This window comes from Wyeomyia smithii, chromosome 3 (genome assembly GCF_029784165.1).
Source record: "Wyeomyia smithii strain HCP4-BCI-WySm-NY-G18 chromosome 3, ASM2978416v1, whole genome shotgun sequence".
NCBI classification, from domain to species: domain Eukaryota; kingdom Metazoa; phylum Arthropoda; class Insecta; order Diptera; family Culicidae; genus Wyeomyia; species Wyeomyia smithii.
In genome coordinates, this window is record NC_073696.1 from 242,597,719 (window position 1) to 242,622,299 (window position 24,581).

A 24,581-nucleotide genomic window follows, 5' to 3' on the forward strand; every position below is an offset into this window, starting at 1 on the left:
TCTACTTGAATCCATTGCAATTTTCTTCTGAAAAAATTTAAACACTACCTTAAACTTACAAGTGAACTATGAACATGTGTCGCAGTCAAAACAAGCACAGCTAATTTATAGGTGACAGTTTCTAATAAGAAGCGTTGCTTCAATATTAGGAGGCTGTCAGTGGTCAATGCAATTATAGCACTGCAAAGTTAGCTCTCACGCTATAAAAATAATAAAATTTGTCACAACGTAGGGTACACAGCGGCTAGAAATTAAGATACGGTCTCTTTCCCATCGAGACGCGAAGCGGTTCGGATCTCAAATAAAAGTTGTTCTCAGTGATCGTTAGTTTAATTTAAATCCTGTGTGGTGCTTAACGAGAACAAAACCGAAAACCCCGATTCTGCTCTGAACATTGGTGCCGTGACCAGGATTGGTTTTCGGCTTTTGAAATTAAGTGTCTTATCCCGCGTTATCTACTCGCTGCTGTGATACCGCATTTGCGATTGCCGCCTAATTGATGCTTGAATAGAAATTTACGAGCTCCGATATTCTACGCGCAATCTTCTGCGACCACATGTTCCTCGGACGGATCCTTGCCCAGCCGAAGCACGTTTAAGCAGGAATTTCGAAGGTTGCTACTGCACTTCTGGTATCAACAGATCGACGCTCAACTGCAAATCCAGTTTCATCGAATAATTAAATACAAGGCATTAAACTAGCCTTGAGAAGGTTAGTACCGCTCCAACTACTTTATATTCCCCTTTCGGTGCTTCCGTGCTCTCTCATTCTCCGTCTAGTGTCGGCGATTCGGTGTCCAAAATGGCAGACGAGCGTACAAAGCAGCAGTTTATCAATCGGCGAACAACTCTTGTCGCGTCACTAGGAAGAGCGGAGCAGTTTGTCGAAAATTATGCTGCGGAACGGGATGCAGGTCAAGTGCAACTACGACTCGAAAATCTTGATACCGTGTGGATGGGACTGGAGGATGTACAAACACAGCTTGAGGACTTGGAGGATACTAATGAAGGTATGGTCCTAAATCTCCAATTTCGTTCCCACTATGAAATCCATTTTTTCCAAATAAAGGCGGCTTGGCAATCCCATTTCTATAAGGCTAATCCTTCTACCGGCGCATTCCCACAGTCTGCATATTCTGGGCTTTCAGCAATTAAACTGCCAGTTATTTCGTTACCTGAATTTGATGGGGACTATAACCAGTGGCTGGCCTTCCACGATACGTTCGTTGCGTTGATTTACGACAACACAGAAGTCCCCGAAATCCAAAAATTCCACTATCTTAGAGCCGCTGTGAAAGGAGAGGCAGCTCAGCTTATTGAATCCATAGGTATCAGTGCCGCTAACTACTGTATTGCCTGGCAAACTCTTGTGTCGCGTTATGCCAATGATTATCTTCTTAAAAAGCGCCACGTTCAAGCGCTTTTAGATTGCCCCCGAATGAAAACCGAATCCGCTACTGCATTGCATACTGTCGTTGATGATTTCGTACGCCATACCAAAACCCTGCGTCAGCTTGGAGAGCCCATTGACGCATGGAGCACCATGTTGGAACACTTGCTTTGCCAACGTCTCGATGATGGTACCCTTAAAGCTTGGGAAGTATTCGCTACTACGGCTGACAATCCGGACTTCAACTGTTTAATCGACTTTTTGCAAAGACGCGTCCGCGTGTTAGAGTCGATGACCGTTAACCATCAAGCTCTTTTACTGTCCAGCAATCAGCTGTCCAATAATCAGCCGCCCGCATTTCGCCGCTCGTCGTTTAATAGAATTGCTACCCATGCTGTGACTGAAACCAATCAGTATAAATGTCATTCATGTGATCAGCACCATTTGTTATTCCAGTGTCCACACTTTGGAACAATGTCCCTCTCCGATCGTTTAAATCTCGTTAATGATCTGCACCTTTGTCATAATTGCTTCAGACAGAACCACATTGCTCGCAACTGTCAGTCAAAATTTTCCTGTCGTCATTGCAAGAGGAGGCACCATTCGTTGTTACATCCAGGCTATCATCCAACCACCGATGAACAGATAACTACTACATCCCGGGCAATGGCCATTCCTACACAAAACGACCAGCATTCAACGGACTCGGTCCTTCATCAACCAGCAACGACATCTCATGCCACCGCTTATCCATCTTGTGCTCTTTCTTCCAAACCCAGTTCTGATGCAAACGTATTGCTCTCAACAGTTATTGTATTGGTTCTCGATTCGAATGGCCAAGCGCACCCTGCCCGAGCTTTGCTAGATAACGGATCGCAGTCAAATATTATAAGCGAAAGGTTGTGCCAAATGTTGCGTTTGAAACGCAGGAAAATCAATATTCCTATTTCTGGTGTGGGCCAATCCTCGTGTAGCGTTCGTCACGCTGTTAAAACCAACATTAAATCCAGAATGAATGATTTCGCAATTGATTTGGAATGTCTTGTTATGCCTCGTATCACTATTGACTTACCTGCAACGATCTTACCTAGGGACAATTGGCATGTACCTCAACACCTCTTTTTGGCCGACCCAACATTCGATAAAACTGGTGCTATCGATTTATTGCTCGGTGCAGAACACTTTTTCACCTTCATTAATTCGGGAAACAAAATTGAATGCTTAGGAAAGCCAACCTTAATAGAGAGCGTTTTTGGGTGGATCGTCACCGGCAGGCAGCAAGTGGGGCTCGTTTCGCACCCTGTGCTTTGTCATCTCACGATAAACGATAGCCTTTCTGAAGCTCTGGAGCAGTTCTGGCGCATCGAAGAAATTGAAGGCAAGCGACTTCACTCCCCCGAACAACAGCAATGTGAATCCCACTACACCAAAAATGTATCCCGTACGAGCGAGGGCAGATACGTGGTGCGATTGCCCCGTCAATCAAATTTTGACCACATGATAGGGGAATCCAAAACAACAGCCTTACGGCGGTTTCGCTACCTTGAGAAAAGATTATCCCGAGATCCTGATATGAAAAGACAATACCATCTCTTTATGTCCGAGTACCTAACGCTAGGGCATATGAGACAAGTCTCTACAAAAGAATGTGAACCAGAGCATGTGTATTATTTACCGCATCATGCCGTCTTGAAAGAATCCAGTACAACGACAATCTGCTAGAACGTCGACCGGATATTCCCTGAACGATGCGTTGAAGATTGGCCCGATAATCCAGGACGAGCTACTTACGTTGATTCTCCGGTTTCAGAAATACCCGATCGCGATGGTTGCGGACATAGAAAAAATGTACCGACAGGTTCGAGTGCATTCCAAGGATACTTCTTTGCAACGAATATTGTGGCGATTTAGTCACGACGAACCTATTTGTAGCTATGAGTTATTAACTGTAACATACGGTTTGACCCCCTCATCTTTTCTCGCCACACGAACCTTACAGCAGCTGGCCTTAGACGAAGGAAATAGTTTTCCCCTAGGAAGCCTCGCGCTACGCAAGTCGTTTTATGTCGATGACTACATTGGAGGAGCAGATACGTTGGATAAGGCTATTCAGACCCGGTTGGAATTGGACAAACTGTTAGCTAAGGGCGGATTCCGACTGCGAAAGTGGACCACTAACAATTCAAAAGTATTAGAGGGTATCGACCCATCGCAAATTGGTGCCCAGACTACTCCGCAACTCGACCACGGTCAACCCACCACGGCGCTAGGTGTAAGTTGGGAACCAAATGCGGATAAGCTGCTTTTTCATTCCACATTAACGCAGGGTTGCGATCCATTAACGAAAAGGGCCATTCTGTCATCCGTATCGAAACATTTCGACCCGCTGGGTCTAACCGCACCGGTAGTCATTCGGGCAAAAATGCTGTTGCAGGATCTTTGGCTTCAACCCTGTGGATGGGATGATGAGGTTTCTGACAATATACGGAAAAATGGGAATGTTACCACCACGATCTTCAAAAAATTTTTGCTTACAAAGTTAACCGTTGCGTAGTCCTACCCAACTCCACTATCCAATTGCACACCTTTGCGGATGCATCTCAACAAGCATACGGTGCATGTGTTTATGTTAGATCTACCGATCCCCGCGGGCATGTCCACGTTCAGTTGATTGCTGCGAAATCCCGGGTGGCACCATTAAAAAGGATAAGCATTCCGCGGTTGGAGCTAGCCGCGGCCGTTCTTGCTTCCAGATTGCATAAAAAAGTTGTTCGCGCTCTCGAAATACTCAAGTTCGATTCTGTTTTTTGGTCGGATTCAACTGTTACACTAGAATGGCTACGATCACCGTCATTTGTTTGGAGCACCTTCGTTGCTAATCGAAATACAAACGAACACGCAGGGATGCCAATGGAAACATATAGCTGGCACACACAATCCAGCTGACCTAATCACGAGAGGGATGAAAGTTGACGATTTTCTGCTCAGCGAATTATGGCACTACGGACCTACCTGGTTAAAAATTCCATCGGTGGCATGGCCAATATCGGATCCAAGGCAAACAATCTCAGAAGACATTCTAGAAAGACGCAAAATGGTGGCGGCAGTCCAAAGCATGCAAGCCGTGAATGAAATATTCGGCAAATACTCTTCTTATCACCGGTTGCTACGAGTTACAGCATACTGTTTCCGCTTCATTCATGCCTTTCGACCGCCAATGTCGTCGGAGACCATAGTAAAACCAAAGCACCTCACTGTGGATGAAATATCGAACGCGCTTACAAACCTTATAAAGCTAGCCCAGGCAGACGGATTTGCAGAAGAATTAAGAGATTTGGGAAAAGGAAAGCCTGTTTCTAATCACTCGCATTTGCGGCTACTGAATCCGTTTATCGATTCCGACGGAGTCATCCGAGTTGGAGGGCGTTTGAGACTTTCTGAGCAGCCTTACCTAACCAAGCATCCAATCCTACTACCCAGTTCCCATCCTTTCACACGATTAGTTATCGAGCGTTTCCACCGAAAACTGCTTCACGGTGGCGACAACGCAACGTTAGCGGCTATTCGACAAGAATATTGGCCCATTCATGGACGTCGATCAGTCAACAATATGTCAGAAAATGCTTCCGATGCACACTCTCCCGTTCCCGCCAAGCAAATGACAGGTCAGTTACCTTTCCAACGAACCACTCCCGCACGTCCGTTTGCCGTCACTGGAGTGGACTACGCAGGCCCAGTCTATTTAAAGCCGATACATAAACGCGCCGCAGCATACAAAGCATATCTCAGTATTTTCGTTTGTTTCGTAACGAAGGCCGTACACATTGAGCTGGTAGGCGATCTATCTACTGCTGCCTTTCTCACTGCATTACGAAGATTTATTGCTCGTCGTGGTTGTCCGTTGCACATACACTCGGATAACGGTAAAAACTTTGAGGGTGCCCGCAATGAACTTCACGTTTTATACAAACAGCTACACGATAAAAATTATGTAGGAGAGATTGCAGAAGTATGTGCAAATCAGGGGATCCAGTGGCATATGACACCACCGAAAGCCCCACATTTTGGTGGGCTATGGGAGGCCGCAGTGAAGGTGGCGAAAAAGCACTTACATCGGCAGCTAGGGAACGCCATGCTATCCTTCGAGGATATGGCAACGGTGCTTGCAGAAATCGAAGCAGCAATGAACTCCAGACCCCTAACGCCCCTCACAGAAGACCCCAATGATTTATCCATCCTGACACCAGCTCATTTTCTAATAGGCGAATCATTAACCGCTCTGCCTGCTCCTGACTTCAGCGCCAGTCCGATCGGCCGCTTGAGTCACTACCAGCGCCTTCAGCAACGAGTGCAGCATTTTTGGCATCAATGGAAAGCCGAATATCTACGGGAGTTGCAGAAGGAGAACAGACACATCGCACCAAACACTTCGTTTCAGCCAGGAAGAATGGTGATCGTCGTTGATGAGTTTTTGGCTCCTGTGAAGCGGCCGCTAGCGAGAATAGTCAGCGCAAGTCCAGGAGTAGATGGTCTTACTCGAGTCGTCGATCTTCGCACCAGCAGAGGTGTCATCCGCCGACCGATTACTAAAATTTGCCTATTGCCTTACGAAACCGAAAACGAGAAGGAAAATTAATTATTTTGTATCATTTAGAATTAAGAAATGTGATCGCGATGAGGATTTTGACAGTAGATAGACAGAGTGAAATTTAGGAATTTCAGGTGGCGGCTATGACAGTTTCTAATAAGAAGCGTTGCTTCAATATTAGGAGGCTGTCAGTGGTCAATGCAATTATAGCACTGCAAAGTTAGCTCTCACGCTATAAAAATAATAAAATTTGTCACAACGTAGGGTACACAGCGGCTAGAAATTAAGATACGGTCTCTTTCCCATTGCGACGCGAAGCGGTTCGGATCTCAAATAAAAGTTGTTCTCAGTGATCGTTAGTTTAATTTAAATCCTGTGTGGTGCTTAACGAGAACAAAGCCGAAAACCCCGATTCTGCTCTGAACAATAGGGTAGGCCACCTGATGCGAAAAGAAATACTCAAATGTATGTATCACTTTCACCGTAACACCCTGTATATTTCTGTGAAATTTGAATACGATACGAAAATATTTGTTCTAATTCTGTTCTTACTTTGTCAACAATTCAGTATCCCATGCTATAAGTTCCAATGAGCCTTTTCATAATATAAAGCAAAATCGAAAGCAAATTCGATAATTTTACGCACATTAGATTTTTTTTTTTTTTTGGCAAGGCACTCAATATCCATAAGACTTGGGTTCATGGATTCGACGGTTTGAGCCAAGTGACTTTTTCAGGATAGGTTGGTATGATCGAATTATTTTTGCAGCAAATAGGGCTTCGGATGATAGCGAAGAATATTCGATCGCGGAGATATTCGTCTTTAGTTTCGGCTTCATCAATTTCTTCCAATCTAACAGTTCTTAAGACTAGTCTTTGAGGATATCGTAACAAGAATTATTTTGAACGTTTTCAGTTCAGTTTCTTCGAGGAAAATTTTTCTGACCTCTTGAGACTGATCGTCCTTGGTAGACCCATTACAATTGAGACGGTTAACGAAAGCTAGATAACCAATTTACAGTGCATTTTCGCTTTTATCAACAGTCGTTTTTTTTCACTACTCGCCAAATTCACGTTCGATTTTCTCACGGTTTTTTTTTTTTTCGTTTTTATCACACTTTTTAAAGAAAAACTTTAAATGAAGAATAATGTACTTCCATTTGTAGAAAATGTATTCGAAACATCATTTTCACTTATGCCTTGTTTCCTTGCATCTGTATAGTTTTATGAACTCAATTGGATTTGATCAATTTTCTGGGCAACCAAGTGTCATATCTGTTACAAATAATTTGTGTCATAATTTTGAGAAAAATGAACCGTGAAATACGTATTTCATTGACTTTGAAGCAAAAATTACGTATTATTCGAGCAGTTGAGAAAAAGAGCTGTTAACCACTCAAATAGCCCTACAGTTTGGTCCTCATAGAGCGTGAATTTAAATTTTATAAAATCTAGCGGTTCCACAATTTCACCTTAACATGCATTAGACTCTGCTAGCTATGCTAAAGAATGGGCAGTACAAATCATATTGATAATTGATTGATAATAGCCGTGAGAAAGTTCGCGAAAATGCAATGGAGAAAAATATCATAAACTAACCTTTTCTTGTTTATTCATTTGTATCTTGAACTTATATTCCATTCAATCATAAAAGTGCATCATTTTACTCGAAATATAATAACTTTCAATTGAATCCAACACAAAAAATTAAATTTTTATCATTTCGCTAAATTCACGGTTTCGCCAAATTCACGGTAAAATTTTTTTTGATCGTGATAAAATCGAAAAAGCACTGTATTTGGCTCCCTGATGACTGATGATTGCAAACCGTTGGCGTATTAAATTCTTCGGCAATTTGCGAAGGGCGATAGTTGAACCAGGGCGTGATCCTTTGCTTACCTTGATGGAGTCTTTAATTATTTCCAGCCAGGAAAAACAAAGCTGTTCATTCTCTTTTTCGTTAAACCTGAAAAAATGAATTGTGTAATTGAAGTGAGAAATATTTGTTTTGTATATCCCACAAGCTGCAAAACGCTTATATGGAAGTACTTAAAAACGTGGAATTCAATTAAAATATTACATTTTACCCACCAATTGGTGGTAGTTGCATGCAAAGGGTTTTAGAACGGTATTTTTTCTTTTCCAAAAAGTAACAAAATTACACCAAAACGGATGCCAGTTCCAAAATTTTCAAATTAGAACTGGTATAAAACCAAACTTAAAAATTGAACAATGGACGCCACATTTTCTTCATTACACACTTATTATTTATTGCCGAGTTTTGGTAAGTTATTGCCGAGAATGGCACCACTGAATACTAGGTTGAAATACAATAGGGGTCTTCACATCGAGCTCGTATACGAATACCCAGCCGTAAACTGTGTATCTTCCATTACTCGTCAATGGAGGTGAGTATTTTTACGGCTGGGTATTTGTTTACGAGCTCGACATGAATACCCATAATGACAAGTATCGCAACAAATTACCGAGACCCGGCATAAAAATTTAAGTGTGTAAAATACCGTGCCTGCCTGTATCATTCTACTCATTAATGTGCCTCTTTACGTCTATTGCCTTGTGCAGACTACGCAGCATATTACCTGATATCGTCAGATGATCTCGGATATCACGTCGGGTGGTCACATTACATAGAGATGATATGGTTTGACATTTGCTTTGATAAATAAAAAAAGAAGAAAACAAACCCCAGCTTTTTACACACCATAATGGCGTTCGCTAAAATGCGTGTTCGTAATATGCGAACCTTTCTTTTTACGTCAGATTTGGGAATTCCGGAGGATTGTCAACATAAATGTTGCCAGATGTATTGTTGGTTGTATAAAATATATGAAGACTTTAAACTGACGTTAGGAACCATTCAAATATTACTTAACGCGGAATTTGGTAATTTTCAATACCCACCCACCCCCACGTAACGCAATTTTACATGTTTGACACACGCAAAGTTACGCTTCGCTGAATACACTCCACCCCCACCCCTGAGCGCGTTATGTATTATATGAATGATCCTTTAGCAGAGTTTTCAAAAAGGTGGGTAATTTAATCATGATGAAAGATGCGAAGTGTTCAGTAAAAATATAAGTGAGTGCTCCACATCAAGATAAAGTACACATTGCGGAAAGTATTTTTAACACATAGAATCATTGTTTTGGAAAAAATGGTAAATTTGAATCCCCCACTTCTCCATATCACAGAATTAATCTGGTGTCGCGAGTTGGAGCTCTAATTATTTGGTCATTTTACCTTAGGCCAGTATCGTACCAGCTCGGGATAAATAAATATAAACAACAAAAAACATCTTTAGTAAATCTTATAAAACCATTATGCAATTTGTAACTCTGAAAGTAATGAACAACGTTCCTTATAACAACAAGCTCAAACGAACATTTTTGTAGAATAACGGCTTTTGAAGCTGTAGTTCAACTGAAATCCGCCTAATAAGCCGTAAACCAACAAAATTGTTTGTTGGGATGTTTTAAATCGACAAAATTATATTACCATAATATTCAGCGCACTGTGGGTCGTAGTTCAATTTAGAGTAGCTATGTACCTGGGAGGGAGTAACGGATACGAAGCTGTGTGAGTGTCAAAATGAATCAGAATGAGCTGTCATTGACTATCAATTTGAACCAAGGAGAAAAAGCATTTTTTCGCGATGAGTATTGTTATAATTAATACCTTTCAGTTGATCGAAAAAATATTCATCGCAAACAGTTTTTGTATTCATTGTCGTTTTACAAAATATTTTAGTTTGTTTTTTTTTTTACGAAAACAATAAATGTCATAGGCTTTAAGTAATAATCATGCTAGCGTACTTCGATTGTTAAATTTGCTCTTCTCTGGATTTAAGGCTTTAGTTACAATTTCAAACACACTTATCACGGTCAAACTCAAAACTCTGAAAAAACTTTTATGCAACGGCAAATTAAAAAAACACAGACTCGACCAATTAGTCTGTAAAATTTGCACATTCAGTATTCCTGATGTTACTAAAAACTTCGTTTGAGTCATGCATGCGTTACAGCAAGAAGACAGTTACACGCTATCAGAAAACGACACATGTGCGTGTTCTCTGTTTTGAGTGTAGTATTCGTTTCTCCCTCCCAGCTATGTACCTTTAAGTGAAACATTTAGTATGACGAAATATGGCTTTTTATGTTGCGTCATCTCGAAATAACTCTGCAGGAAGTGTTTGCCTGCAAGCTTGCGTTCAATTTAGTTTATACTTGAACCATCAAAAACTGATCGCATTGAAACTGTTTAAAATACGGCAACCCCTTGACAATCGAATTAGTTGCTGTTCTCAAGTGAAATTTTCCAAAACTTTATCGTCGTTATAAAACAAATTAATAATGAAAATATAATCTCTGAATGCGGAATGAGAAAATCTTTTTGATGATCCATTTGGTAAATAAGGGGGTTATCAGGGGGTTCGCCAGATTAAATGAGTCGACAGCAACGGAGCAGGGAAACCAGATGTGATGATTTTCAATGTCGATATGCAGACTTATACTGATTTGCAAATATCTATTTGCAGTTTTTCTATGATCGTCATTTACTTTTTGTACTAGTGTTATTTATTTACGATGACTTTCTCAAAATGTGCCTAGATTGTTGCAGACTTATTCCTCTGCGAACGCAATTTTTGCAACTACGAGTAAATCATCTGGCATCCCTTTAACGTACAACCAGCGGCTCTTGTTTGTTTTGCTCGCTCTGTCCACGGATGTCACACATACACCCTGACCAATCGGCGATTCTTTACTTCGTTCGCCGCACCGTCTCGTCGGATCGGTTTCATTCAAACAGTCGTCATCGTGAGCTCATTGATTTCGGTCGTGTTTTCAGTCCGTTAACTGTTTGCTGTGTAAGATTCCGACAGTTTTCTTTGTGAGTATTGTGTGCATTGGATTCTGTTTTCTTTTAGTTCGAAATGCTGGATTTCTACGTTCACCATCAACAGTTTATTGGGTTTCTTTTTCTGTAGTGAAGTGCAAATTTATCTTTCACTGGAATTGATTTGAGAAATGCGTTGAAGGTTCTGGTTGCAAAAGTCAGGTAGTCGGGACGTACTTGGGTTCTAATTGCTAAATTAGGACATCTAAGTAGCCGTAAGTTGACGGAGGTTGTGTGTTGTAGCTTTTACCTGTGTTTGCATTATTCTTTCGAGAGTGTCATTTACAAACAGTGATTTGCTGCAATTGAAGGTGTTCATTGGAAAATAACCCTGAGAAAATTAAATTTAGTGCTGAAAAATTCAGGTGTGTTCTGTCGCGGTGCGCGAGTATTAGTATGCAGCAAAGATATGCGGCGTTCGTATAATCATACGGGTTCGCTTCGCACACAGCGAAGCGGTTTGATTCACGGTGCGTCGTCAGCGAGAATTATTACGTGTGTCGGGTCGTGAGCGAAATGAGAATGTGTTCGTACCATTCTGTGTGTGCCTACTAGAAAAAAAGGAAAGGCGAGTGTGGCATGAAAAGATAAGTTCAATGGAAAAGTAACCACCGTTAAAAAGAGTGCATAAAAGGATAGTCACGTTAAGAATGGAGAACGACAAACAAGGGGTTATCTCAGTCAGTGGGCGATACTTCAATGGTTTTTCATTTGCTTCTCAGTGGATTTCTGTTTATAAATTATAGGAGTTTGGTTTGTTATTGTTTTGCTTTTCATTTGCAGTGTTGGTGAATATGGTGAAGTAGTGTAGAATCAATGTCATTGGTGTTACGCGAGTCAAATAATAACGTAAAATAAATCTAAAAATTTTGCCTGCGACTCAGATCATAAACTACCTGGTCGGGACAAGAATTGGGTGTTAAGGAATTTACGTAAACCTGTTACGAGTAGAACTAACACAAGGGAAAGCAGCAGTGAAGTAGGATAAGCAAGGAGGATCTTCACACCAGCTGAACCGGATTAGGTAACTTCAATAGTTTGCACCTTGTTGTTCATAATGCAATTTAAAATTGTTTAAATCTAAACATTGTATAACACACTTTCCTCCCATCATCCTCAAAATCTCAATTTTCCATCTTTTTTTATATATTTCAAATTTAAGCTATTTAGGCACATTTACCTACAACTCTGGATTTTTTGTAAACTTTAAAATGGGTCTTTGTGGGATGAAACTTTATAGTATTTACAGTATCATTTGCCATTAAAATCTCAAAAATGCTACTGGTACAACGTGTTGAATTCAACTGACGATATGTTGATCAGACAATGAGTGAAGTAATCCACGGGAACGGAATTCTGAAGGTTTTGAACTGTTTAAGGCGGAGTACAGATTGAACTAGAAGAGCCCTGGTGAAATTAGGTAGAATGCGGTAGGTTGGACATACCGAGAAATGCCGGTTGTCAACCCGGTAAAACACCTCTTTTCAGTAACCCTTCCGGTACCTGAAACTAGCATTGGGCGATACGACGGAGAGTATCGATACTTCAGTATCGATACCCGAAGAACCAAAGGTATCGAGATACCCGAAATATCGGTCAAAAAGTATCGATACCAGAAGTATCGATACAATAGCTGATATCATTTTTTGAATTTTTGATGCTTACATTTACTGAAAACTAGTAATCGATTCAGTGATTCGCGAAAATACAGCAAAACTATTTGCTGAACAAAAAACAGTAAATGAATGTTTGGAATCCAGCAAAAGAATTGATATGGCAAAAAATTTACGTCAAGCTCTCATTAGTAAAACGCGCCAAATCGCTGTGCAGCTGGTACGGGATCATCGCTAAGCCCCTGATAGCGAATATGGGACCATAGCTAAGTCCTTGTTGGGCTTGATGAACTTAAAAGTTGAAATGATAATCATACATCTCTAGTTCAACAGTAATTTGGCTATGATCCGATGGGCGGATGGAATCTGGTGCCTGACGGAAACATGGTTCCCTTGAACTAACTGGTTAACCAGCAAACTGATTTATGCTTTGCTGAATGAACAGCAAATTGTCATAGCTGACAACCAGCAAGTTGTATTTTGTTTTACTGAACATGCAGCAAACGACCTGTCACATTTATGCAATTGAGCATTACTGAATAATTAGCAAATTTCATTTTGCTGAGCAGATTGCTGGAAGCACAGCAAATCAAAAATCAGCAAAATTTTGGTGGTTTCCAGCAATAAAAATTTGATGTGCCGAATTTTTGTTGTTTTTCTGGTATCTATCCGCATTCTCTAGAGCAGCATGAATCAAATGACTTCACAAACAAATACATACAGGTAATGCAGAAATTCTGAGCTTTGGCAAACAAATGAATTAAACAACTTATCTTCAAGATTTGTATTCACTGGCCCAATGGGCTCTGAAGCTCCCGTCTTATTTGTATAAATTATTGACACGCTTCCATATTAATTGATGAGGAAGTTGATGACATAAAAAAGTTAGATATGTCAGCGAAAATAAGATAGTGAAGTCTACCGCTGATTTTTTCTAACTAATTAATATTGCAATTTTATTTTTCACTTGTAGTTAGAGAACTTGTGTCGACGGAAAGCATGAGTTAGTTTCCACTTGCCAATATTCGATCTGAACAGTGTAACCAGAAAACTTATATTTATTTTTGAAATACAGTCAAATTTCGCTCGTTGGGCTATGTTTAGTTGGGCTACGTTTAAGTTGGGCTCCCGCTCCTTGGGTTATAGCTAAAGTGACCAGACGTCCCGCATTTCGCGGGACAGTCCCGCGTTTTAACAAAATGTCCCGCGTAGAAAAACGTCCCGCGAAATGTCCCGCGTTCATCTTAAGTGTAATACGCGCCTTTGAAAAGTTCCGCGGTTTCAAAATATTGAACCACCAGATGTCTCATATTTTCTATGAGACGCATATAGGAGTCCTTCAAGTAAAAACCTGATCAAAAGTCAAAAAAGCAAAAGTTTATTAACCATGATCTGCATGGTCTTATTATGAAGTGTGATACCTACTGAATCTTTTGAAAGGTCATGAGCGTCCAGAAATATTGTTAACCTTTGCTACAGCTGGTTGAAATCGATAAAATTTTAGTTGTCTGTTGATGCATTCGATGCTCCCGTACCGTTCACTGTTTTTCAAAACAATCAAGTGCAACGTAGTGTTTTATGTTTTATGTAATAAATGAGTGTTTTGAGACATTTTCAACGGGTTGCTAATGGATTTGGATCCTTTGATTATGAGCTCTAGGCCAAAATCTAAAAAAAAACGGCCATTCTTTTTCGTCTGAAGCAATGCAAATGTTGCGAGTAAAATGTTCGTACAAGGACAATGATGATCAAACTAGGGACTCTTCAGACTCTTTTGAGTACTCAGATTGATTAATGAACGAATAATAGTTATGTTTCATTCATAATGGTTCAGTCATTTATTGTCGACAAAAAAAATTACATTGAATCTGAACTAGGGTATGTTTATTTTTTTATGTTTATGTAGGGAACATATTCTAAGCAGCTTTAGGAACCGCCCGTGTACTCAGACGAAATACTCGAAATGTGTTGGGTGAAACTCAAACAGTAGTATATCAATCTGTTTTCTATCGTTTTCTCTGTCAGAACTTGTTTTCAGATTGTAAAACTAAGTTAGCAAACTTTAACAATCATCAATCAAAGTTACCATTCGAGGGACACTATTCCAATCACCCCGAACCTATTTTAAGCAGTTTTCATCTGTTTTGCAGGCGTTTTTTTCAGCATCCGAGTGGCTCCTGAACGGCTGCAATATAGGTCGATTTGTTTCAATTGCAATAGTTCACTGATTTCTTTGTGATTAACGGTATTTCTTATATTCGTAAGACAGCTAGACAATCAAAGTTTTCGTTTCCATAATTGAAATTGTCGATATTGATCAAAATGCAAGAGTTTGAGGCTTGTTTTCTTCGACTGATTAAAATAGGCGCTACTGCTTAAGCCGTTTCCTACCCTACATCATCTGAATAGTAACAAATTAATCAAAGATGAACTATTCCATGAAAATTTTCAGTCACAACTAATAATTATACAATATTTTCGATTCATGATACATTTTTAGTCCGAAAACCTTCAAAAAATTCTGACCAGGTTTGATGTTCAAAGTGCTCCACTGTGGCACGGTTGTCGGTATCGAACTTTTAAATGCCAAATGTCTTAAAAATACATGAAACGTCGGGATCTGGTGTTATCCTGATAAAACGACTTCGTGGGACTTAGAAATTCCCGAGTTGGGCCAACGGAGAGTTTTCCAGCCCAAAAATTTCCTCGAAAAAAGCCCAGAAAGTCAATTTTTCGATTTTTTAGATAACATCAGTTCTTGCTGTTTTTGCATTTTTTAAACATTTGACATTAAAAAATTCGATACCGACAACCGTCCCAGTTACAGTTTGATATCGAAATGAACATTTTATGAACTTTATCAGTTAAAATAGGGAAACTTGGGCCGCTTTGAGGCATAACTTTTCGAAGTCCAATTGTGTTGTATGAGAAATTGTTCTAGAAAATTGTTCATACGAATCTTTTGAATCTTACTGCACAACGAAATTCAAACATCAAATTTTTCCCATACAAGTCAAGTCATTGCCACCCTACTACAGTGACATGCGTTCGTTTAGACGCACCATGTTTTTCAAAGATTTTTCTTTCAAAACTATTTGGATTTTGAATGTCATCACCTCCCCATGCCATAACCGTTCCTCCCCCAAAATTTCGCTCGGATCGAGTGACATTAAAATCCACCAATGATCATCTCGAAGAAAAGTTTTCAAACCAAACCACACAACCCTCTCCCCCTCGTCTAAGAATTGAATTGGTGTCCCGCGCTTAAGCCCTAACTGTCTGGTCACTTTAGTTATAGCCCAACTAAATCGAAGCTAAACATCATTTCTGATAACGTTGAATTTCGTTTGAGGGGTTTGTGGATGCATTTTAACGCAGAAAGTAGAATTAATTCAAATAAAAACTAATGAAGTTGAGTATAAATGTAAACAAACAATATTTTAATCAATTGTCAAAGAAACAATATAAGTTTTGTGGCTTGATAATGCAACGTAGAGCTATGCCTATTTTTGAAAGTATTTGAGAACACGTTATTATTGAGCACTCCTTTTTGGCTTTAAATGTGTGGCTTAAGTAAAACAAATTTCGAATTTGGCCCTATGCAGCGCTTGGCTCAGACAGTTCGTTTGGCTCACAACATTCTCTCTATCTATTTCTCCATCTAAGTTTTGCTAGTGCAAATAGACTTGTGCGATATTTATACTGACAGTGGCAGCTTTTCAGTGGTTCCAGCTCGTATCAACTAGTTGGCATCTCTATCCGATTTGCTTTGCTTTATCGCAGCAAACATCGCAGCGGTTCTACGATGTGTGGGCTCCACTGACACTGACAGACAGCATAACATAGCGTATGAAAAGTGGCGGTGATCTCGTGTACACATTGAAATGTTAGCCCTTGTAACATGTCGCGAAGTCAGCTAGCTGGTCCGTATGCATAAAAAAATATCGATACAAATATCGCGGTTTTCAGTATCGATACGGTCGAGTATCGGGCGCTTGTGTATCGATTCAAAAAATCGAAATATCGCCTCAAAAGTATCGATACTTCCGATACCGATACAATATCGCCCATTGCTACCTGTAACGGTGTGCTCGATGGCTAGAACAGATTAAAATGACTTGCAATTGATGAGACGTCTAGGCTCTTGGCGACGCATAGCTCAAGACCGCTCTAGAGACAGCCAAAGCGTCTTGACTCTAGTCTGGGCGTAAGGTAAAGTTATAAATACGCTGTGGGCTAAATATGAGTACAAACATTGGTACTATAGTGATACGAATATTCTTAGAAAATTGTCCATGAAACAAGTAGATTTGGTACAATTTTCGTGTAGGGTTCTAGGCAGCCGATATTACAATTGTCTAGCTCTAGCCCTACGATAACTGACTAAGCGATTAGCGGTTCTCGTTAGCCCAATGGTCTAAAACTCGACAAAAAGAGCATGAAAAATCAAGGTTTCTGCTTTATAAACGAAAAATATTCCACAATATTGTTTAGCTGAAAGAAAAAAACGCACATACAGTCGCTGTTGTCAATTACCCCTAACAGCCATGACAGAGTGGTCGTAATTGTACGCTCGTATTGGCTAATGAAACCGACAGACGGTTTGATTGATGCCCGCGTTTAATTGTGACTCGATGCAAAAGTTGGATGCGATCACTGATTGGAACAGCTATAAGCATAAATTGGACTGCAGTAGAAGATTATTCAATCTCTCGTGTTGTAGTTATTGAATGAGACGTAAAAGAGAGGTCATGCGCTTCTATGCTGCACTACTTTCAAATGCAAACGATTTATACTACCTCCGAAGCGTCTTTCAAAACTGGTAAAGCAGCATAAAAACTTTTTGTACCAGTCTTTATGGCGACATGCGATCGATATGACCTCCATAAAGAGCCACGCGTGATGGTGTAGTAGCGTCGTACCTACGGGAACGTTCCAGCCTGAGTAACGGGTGACCTGAAAGACAAGTGTGGGTAGCCGAGTAGAGACGATAGCATTGGCGCGTGCTTGAAAATAACTGGACAGCGGTTTCTATTACATATAGATTCCTGTGGTAGAGCATGTTCAGCAGTATGAAGGATGTATATTTCATAAATGGAATTTTTCGGAATGTTTAAATCAATTTCTTCTGAAACATTACCACTGCACGCTTGAGATGCTATGAATAAGTTTGTGGTTTTCCCCGATAAATACGTACAACTATTCGCAATCACAGAAAAACAAACCCGATCCAAGCTTTACGACCCAGCAGGAATGAATAATTTATTCGTCCGAACGGAAGAAGAACCATCCTGTTTGACTCCGTCGAGTGAGAAAAACAGATTGAAAAAGAATATATAACTTATCGTTTCCTACCGAAGTAAGCGAATTGAAGTGCTTCAGAATTACCCGTATGAATGTCTGCGCGGTGTTTATTGTACCAGGCCGGCCAATCGAATTCGATATCACAAAGAAATCGCGGACAGAGCCACGGGCCAATCGGACAAAACCGGTATCCGTCAGGCACACCGTCTTCCTACTTACTTTCCTTTAGCGACTTCGATCGGCAGCGACAGCCAGCCAATACATATTCAGCAGGACCCCGCCGCCGGTTGGAAAGACCAACAAGATGACTTTCGCGGATGCCCGTTGCGGTCGAATAATCGCACCGGCAGCTGACTCTGCCGGGTTGCCGCACTCGGCGACGATGAGTCATATGTCTGATCTCGAGACTAGCGCGATCATCAACAAGCCCATTGCCTAGCAGAGAAAAGGACAAAGAAGAGCTTAGCTGTAGCGATGTTGTTCCTTTCGCTTTTTGTTCTGTTCCGTTGTCCGCGTTCGGCGAAACGTGAAACTTTGTGCTCGGTAAATCGTCAGCAGCGGTTTTAGGTATCGGTACAATGGGAGAGATTAGGCTTAAATTCAATACAGTCAAACCTGTATTTGTGCGAGGGATAGGGACCGCACAAAAAAATTGGCTAAAAAAAATCATTTAAAACTTCACGTGCAGCTACAAAACAATGTTTCCACAGCATTATTGAAAAAAACTTTTTTTAAGCGGTGGATAGGGACCGCATAAAAAAAAATTTCAGTTGAAAATAATTCGAAGGTTGTTGTTTCTGATTTAGAATACCTAGAATTTAGAACAATTTTAAAACATCGGATTGATAAACGAAACTTTTTTGAACATGCTAATCCTCTCAATGCTTTCCTGCGTAGGCAAGCAATTCGTGACTTTTCCTACGTAAAACTGGCTCAAATAGTAATTTTTGGACGCAACACTTCTGTAATGCGTCGGAATTCATTCCAAGAATCGCAAAAACTAAATGGCTGAAAATGTTGTCGGAAGTGGTCCTTTTTCATATACCGCACAAAAAAAAAATCGCACAGAAACAGTCGCACAAAAAAAAATCGCCATCATATCCTATTATATCATATCATATACCGCCTATAATCGCATAACAGTCCCATCTGGAAAATCATCAAGTTGAGAAAACAGCGCTTGACGATATTTTTCTTGTTGTGGGTATTTCACCTGTTGGGGAAGGGGTATTATTATTTGTTAGACATAATGTAATGCAATAGACCTCAATATATGTTTAAACTTTCGCATTTTCTACTGTAGTATTCCATCAAGATCCTTTTTTCACCGCTGTGTAAATATTACATTTGTTGCAAGTGTTTTTGGTTGCAAAATGCTCTGGGTTTAGTCTCATATGACAAGGCTAGATAGATAAACAAAAAAAAAAATCATATAATTTATATATTTTTTATATGGACTCTTCTGTGAACCTACACATTTGATACTAAAATTCTTTTCGGTGTTTTATCTACCTTCTGTTTTAGGTTTTCACTTCACAATGTTCCAGAATCTGTTGTAATCGTAATTCGCCAAATTTGCTATACGCTGTCATACTGTTGTAACAAAATCTCTGTCCGGCTCGTCTTTTCGTTTTGGTAATGGTTCAGTTTTAGTAACTCTCCCAAGCGTGATTCTCGTTCAGAAGGGTAGAGTGATCCCTCCGCTATTAGCTTGTGCAAATAACGTGTCATAAAAGGTGTTTAATTAGTTGTGGTGATTTAATAAAAGTAATCGATCAAAAAATCGATCAAAGCAGATAGGACCTTTTGAAACGTTCCTCTAGATTTTGTCACAAAAAAAACTTAAAAGTTGAATAAATCTGAGAAGATTAACGTTATGGCATATGCTTAGAGAAGTTTTGTTCATCGACTAATAACTAATAACTATATTAACTGTAAAATAACATGATCTTCAGGGTACTATTGAAATGTTTTTTTTTTTCTCCAAAAAAAGATACAACTCTATTTTAAAAAAAAGCAATTACTTGGAAATGGTTAAGCGCATAACTCCTAATATGGGAGCAAGCTGTTCCTGCACTTCACAGGGATCCTTTTCGAAAAATTCGCGTAATTGAAAGTTTTTGGCCTTCCTTAACGCAGGCAGTCGTCGAGCTTTTGCGTGCTTCATATTTCACAGTTTTCTATCGAAATTTGCTTATTTTCATAATTCGGCATATTTATGCATGCTTCAGAATAATGTACCCCATGTTCTTTAAAAATTGCCAAATAAAAAGTAAGGTGTCTTCGCCAACCTTGTTCTTTAGTCTTAGGTTTTTATTTGTATCTAAGCGCATCCTTATATAGAGTATCCAATAAGCCGACTCAAGAATATCTCAAATAATTATAACGAATAAACCATGAATTGCGAAATAATAATAGAAAGTTTATACTCGATTTTGTAGCTGCATAGGAAATCTTTCGAAGATTTTGTTTGGCCCAAAGTTTTTTGTTTTGTTTTCATGAACAACTGGAAAAGTTACAGTCAACAGAATACGTTTCTGGTTCCAAAGACCATTCATAATCGAAACACTCCCGTCTAGCCGATTTACAATTTGATCAAATTTAAGTAAAAACTGCCTTTACCAACTGCTGTTCAATTTTGTTACTCATGTGATTACGGCATCCGCACGTGTTTCATTTTCGAAACAGTTGCCAACGATGAGATTTCACAGCTTTTTTATGTAATACATAGAATATATTTTTTAAATTGAACTACTTATTTGAACGAACTACTACTTAATTGAACGAACTTATTGATTATTGAAAGGGTCAAAAATATTCATACTGTTGTTATCTTTGTATGTGACCAATTTTTTCCTACAGGTTCCTCCTTTTTTGTATTTAATGGTTCTGTATTGTTTTTTGATCTGTATTATTTTTTGATATATACTACATATTAGTTGAACGTTTACGCCGTTGCTCCAGAATAAAGGATTAAAACAATTAAGAATCATTCCTAATTTTCCACTGCTTTAGCACAACTTAATTTAAATCTTTTGGTTTAATTGTGACTTTAAATGCAATTTCAATATTCTTAGACCGGGTGTGCATTGGATTGAGTTTGGAGTTGAAGTTGATTCAAACATTATCTCGATGCCGAAAACAAGCATATTAGCTATATTGGTTACACACGCTGGTTATGAAAATTGAAGTCACTTTAGCTAAAAAAATTGCTCTGTGCTCTTTTTTGGACATTGAGAGTGCTTTGGATAATGCGTGCTATCCATCAATATCTAGTGCGATGAGTAAAAAAGATTTCACACGGATGGCTTTCTAGTGGTAGACAACATGTGACAGACAAAATTTTGTCAATTTTTTAATGGCCAGAACTTCACGAAACTTCAATCAATTTTGATGAAACAGGTTTCATTTTACTTGAAAAATAGCCTAGTTCCCTAGTGTTTCTTTAGAACTTGTCGTGACCAACCTACATCGGAAATGTTCCGGATTTTAAGTTTTGTGCATTTTTGTTTGTCGAAATCTTCTTTCTGTTAGGTTTATGTGTCGTCGATGGTTCTTTGATGGATTTTCAACCTTTGAGTACCAATGAACACGGATTGGATTCTAGTTTATTGGCAACATATAAACCTAATGTGCAAAAATGCACATTTTGACACACACTCCTAAAATCTGGAACACTTTCAGTGTACGTTGGTCACGTTAAGCTCTCAATTAGTATTAGGAAACTAGAATAGTTTCCCAGTAAAAATCCTAAATTAATCCAACTAGCGGTCAGACCCAGCCTTTCTCATTCAAACTTATTATTTGTAAAAATAGATTCACATGAACGCTTCAATCCAAAAAATGTGTATTCACTTTTTGGGTTCTAAAATAATAATGTTGTAATAGAAGTATAAAATATGAAATTTGAAGTAATGTAAATGCTCAATAAATAGCGAAATAAAAGAAATGACTCATAATTTCGAACAATTCAATCACGAGCGATACCGGGAACATTCAAATGGTACGATACCACATTTAAATTATATTGTGGCCACATATATTGATCAAAGCAGGTATAGTTTTGAATAGCCTTTGAACTTCTTTTCTTTCCATAACTTTTGAACCACATATCAAATTGTTATGAAGTTTGTTATTTGTGAGTTTGAGAGATGACTCGTTCGTATGACACTAATAATGTTCAAATAAGTCGTGTAATCTTTGAGATAATAGAATTTCGTTGTTTTATTAACAATTTAATACATAACGGTTGCTTGGTTCGATTATAATCATATGAAATGGGAACGTATAGGGCAGCCAAACTTTGAAACCACGTGTTAAATCATAATTCATCAGTTAACCCTTAACTAGCCTGTTCATCTGATAATACAATTGATCATATCGATTGTGTACTTTCTGATATAATGAAGTTTCGTGATTTTCACATTTCGGTACATTACAGACGAAGTTACAGTTCGATTACAGTGAAATTCAATAGGGTTTAATGAGTCAGCTGGACCTTTCATTTGACACTAATTTCGTGGAAATCGGTTCAGCCATCTCTGAGAAAAGTGAGTGAATTTATGTATTCTTCGGAATATGTTTCTTTTCATAGCTAGATTTCACATTTTCAAACATAACAGGCAAAGTAATAGTCCGATTGCAAAAAAATCAATAGGGTCTTATGGTGTAACTAGGCCTTTCATATGACACTGATTTTGTGGAAATCGATCCAGCCATCTCTGAGAAACATTAGTGAAATTAAACAGTCTTCAGAAGACGTTTCTTTTCATAACTTTTGAACCACATGTTCAATCTATCAGGGGCGACTCGTGGCTTTTGAACCTGCCTGTTTAACTACAAATTTAAAAAATCGCAGTTGGAGGAAGTAATTTCAATCATGTCCGTGTTAACACACAAGTCATTCTATTTGTTAGTGTTTGAGAGCGAAACTTAAAATCAATAAAATATAATATTAAATTTGCGTTTGGAATATATTTTTCGTCAGGCGTACCCCGTGTGCATTGCACAGGTTGCACCTATGGACGAGTCGCCCTTGCAATCTATATAAAATTCAAAAGTTAAGGGTTTTTAAAATGGCCCGTTTATTTGATACAAATTTTATTGAAATCGTTTGTGTGGTTTCTGAGATATTGATGTTTCGTGATTTTTACATTTTTAAACATAACCTCTAAAATAAAAATCCAATTACAATGAAATTTAATAGGGTCGTATGGGGCAACTAGAACTTTCATTTGTATATAATTTCATTAAAATCGGTCCAGCCATCTCTTAGAAAAGTGAGTGAAAATAAAAATCTGCACATACACACACATACGCATACACACACACACACATACATACATACAGAAAATGCTCAGCTCGTTGAACTGAGTCGAGTGATATATGCCATTCGGCCCTTTGGAGCACTTTCATATCTTCGGTTTTGCAAGTGAAAGGCAAAAAGTAAAAAAAAAATATTAATTAGGAGTAAAATATTCGTGCTGAAGAAATAGCGAAATATAGAAATGACTTCGAATTTCGTGTACTTCAATCACGAGCAATACCGGGAACGTACGAATATCACAATACCAAATTTAAATTTTGTTGAGGCCATATGTTTTGATCAAAGCAGTTACAGTTTTAAATAGTCTTTGAATTTCGTTTCTTTTCATAACTTTCGAACCACATATCAAATTACTATGAAATTTCTTACTTGTGAGTTTGAGAGACAACCCGTTCAAATGACACTAGATATGTTCAAATAAGTCGTGTGATCTTTGAGATAATAGACTTTCGTTGTTTTTATAATTTAATACATAACGGTTGGAATAAAAATACGATTATAGTCATATAAAATGGGAACCTATAGGAAAGCCAAACTTTTCATTTGACACTAAGATTGTTGAATTTAGTTCAGCCATTTTTGGGAAAACGAGTGAATTTGAAAAGTCACCGGAACATGTTTCTTTTCACAATTTTTGAACCACGTGTTTGATCACTATAAAATTCATCAATTAACCTTTACCTAGCCCGTTCATTTGATACCAATATTGTTCAAATCGGTTGTGTACTTTCTGAGATAATAAAGTTTCGTGATTTTCATATTTTGATACATTACAGACAAAGTAACAGACCGATTACATTGAAATTCAATAGGGTGTTATGAGGCAGCTAGACCTTTCATTTGACACTAATTTCGTGGAAATCGGTTCAGCCATTACTGAGAAAAGTGAGTGAGTTTAAGTAGTCTTCGGAATATGTTTCTTTTCATAGCTGGATTTCACATTTTTAAACATAACAGGCAATGTAATAGTCCGATTGCAAAAAAAATCAATAGGGTCTTATGGGGTATATAGACCTTCCAAATGACACTGATTTTGTGGAAATCGGTTCAGCCATCTCTGAGAAACATGAGTGAGATTAAACACTCTCCAGAACACGTTTCTTTAAATAACTTCTGAACAGTGATGGCATGAACTCGTGCAAAGTTGAACTGAGTAACACTTTTCCAGATTTGAATCGAACTTGAATCTGCTTCCTCTCGATAGTTTGAGTTATTTTGCACCGCACACTCAGATCGATTGAGTTTAAATGCGTGCAATGCATGCAGTGCATGATGTATCCAGCGATGCAGGCGATGATGTAACGCGATGAGTTTTGTTTTTAGATCGAATTTATGCTTTCATAGGACAATGCAACAAACTGTTGCAGCAGACGCGGCGCGAATTTCATCGCATTTCGATTTTTATGCAATTGTTGTTATGCAGGATTAAAACTCAAATCCAACT

The 24,581-nt window shown here is 38.8% G+C and overlaps 3 protein-coding genes across 7 annotated transcripts in view; all 3 read left to right on the plus strand.

The window, feature by feature from the left end:
- The first annotated feature begins 801 nt into the window (after window positions 1-801).
- On the plus strand, window positions 802-3,111 carry LOC129729161 (uncharacterized). Its single transcript, XM_055687645.1, has one exon. The coding sequence runs from the start codon at window positions 802-804 to the stop codon at window positions 3,109-3,111; it is 2,310 nt and encodes a 769-aa protein (XP_055543620.1).
- A 1,240-nt stretch (window positions 3,112-4,351) lies between these two features.
- LOC129729163 (uncharacterized) lies at window positions 4,352-6,025 on the plus strand. Its single transcript, XM_055687646.1, has one exon. The coding sequence runs from the start codon at window positions 4,352-4,354 to the stop codon at window positions 6,023-6,025; it is 1,674 nt and encodes a 557-aa protein (XP_055543621.1).
- A 4,753-nt stretch (window positions 6,026-10,778) lies between these two features.
- The window catches only part of LOC129731981 (DENN domain-containing protein Crag), a 64,657-nt gene continuing 50,854 nt past the window's right edge, over window positions 10,779-24,581 (plus strand). For 3 of the 5 annotated variants that reach the window (XM_055692417.1, XM_055692416.1, XM_055692420.1), the window contains exons 1-2: window positions 10,779-10,888; window positions 11,678-11,918. The gene's annotated coding sequence lies outside the window, so the exon portion shown is untranslated. The remainder of the gene's footprint in view (window positions 10,889-11,677; window positions 11,919-24,581) is intronic. The other 2 variants (XM_055692419.1, XM_055692418.1) reach the window with 2 other exon arrangements.

Bases quoted from the DNA above. Each gene is read 5' to 3' on its own strand.
- LOC129729161 (XM_055687645.1), top strand. From the start codon at position 802: ATGGCAGACGAGCGTACAAAGCAGCAGTTTATCAATCGGCGAACAACT.
- LOC129729163 (XM_055687646.1), top strand. From the start codon at position 4,352: ATGAAAGTTGACGATTTTCTGCTCAGCGAATTATGGCACTACGGACCT.